Genomic DNA, 655 nt, shown 5'->3' with positions numbered 1-655 from the left:
GAGCCGTGATGAGCCGGTCCGCGCTGATCGGTCTCCCTGTAGAGGCGGAGGAGCAGGAGGCCGGCTAGAAGCGGAGAGGTGGCGGAGGAGGAGGAGGAGGTGGTGGTGGTGGTGTGGGGGGCAGACTGGAACCGGTTCTGATTGATATCTGCTGCTGTCGCTCTGCATCATGCTGTACTTCCAGCTGGTGATCATGGCCGGGACCATCATGTTGGCCTACTACTTTGAGTACACGGACACCTTCACCGTGCACGTGCAGGGATTCTTCTGCTATGACACCATGTACACCAAGCCGTACCTGGGACCCGAGGACAGCAGCGCCGTCCCGCCCATCCTGCTGTACGCTGTGGTGGCTGGACTGCCCACACTGCTGGTGAGTATAGCCTCCTCCTCCAAACACACACACACACACCTCTGTGATTCTAATCAAATCAATATATATTCACCCATACATCTCCCTCTACAATTTACCTGAAATAAATATAATAATTGCCTCTGATCCAAAAATGTTGGTAAATGAGTCATTTATAAATGTTATGCAGGGCCTGACTCTATAATTTACATGACTGTTATTCAACAGCTGGAAGGAAGAGTACTGGTGGGGATATATATATATATATATATATATATATATATATATATATATATATATATA

At 48.1% G+C, this 655-nt stretch overlaps 1 protein-coding gene across 1 annotated transcript in view; it reads left to right on the top strand.

The window, feature by feature from the left end:
- Positions 1 to 217: 217 nt before the first annotated feature.
- Positions 218 to 655, top strand: part of plppr5b (phospholipid phosphatase related 5b) — a gene marked incomplete at its 5' end in the record, with an annotated part of 33,940 nt that continues 33,502 nt past the window's right edge. Inside the window, 1 exon segment of the mRNA XM_025005482.2 lies at positions 218 to 373. Within this exon segment, the coding sequence (XP_024861250.1) occupies positions 218 to 373 (156 nt within the window).

Source organism: Kryptolebias marmoratus, linkage group LG21, assembly GCF_001649575.2.
Source record: "Kryptolebias marmoratus isolate JLee-2015 linkage group LG21, ASM164957v2, whole genome shotgun sequence".
In the NCBI taxonomy this organism is placed as follows: Eukaryota; Metazoa; Chordata; class Actinopteri; order Cyprinodontiformes; family Rivulidae; genus Kryptolebias; species Kryptolebias marmoratus.
This window is presented reverse-complemented; position numbering and strand designations above follow the sequence as displayed.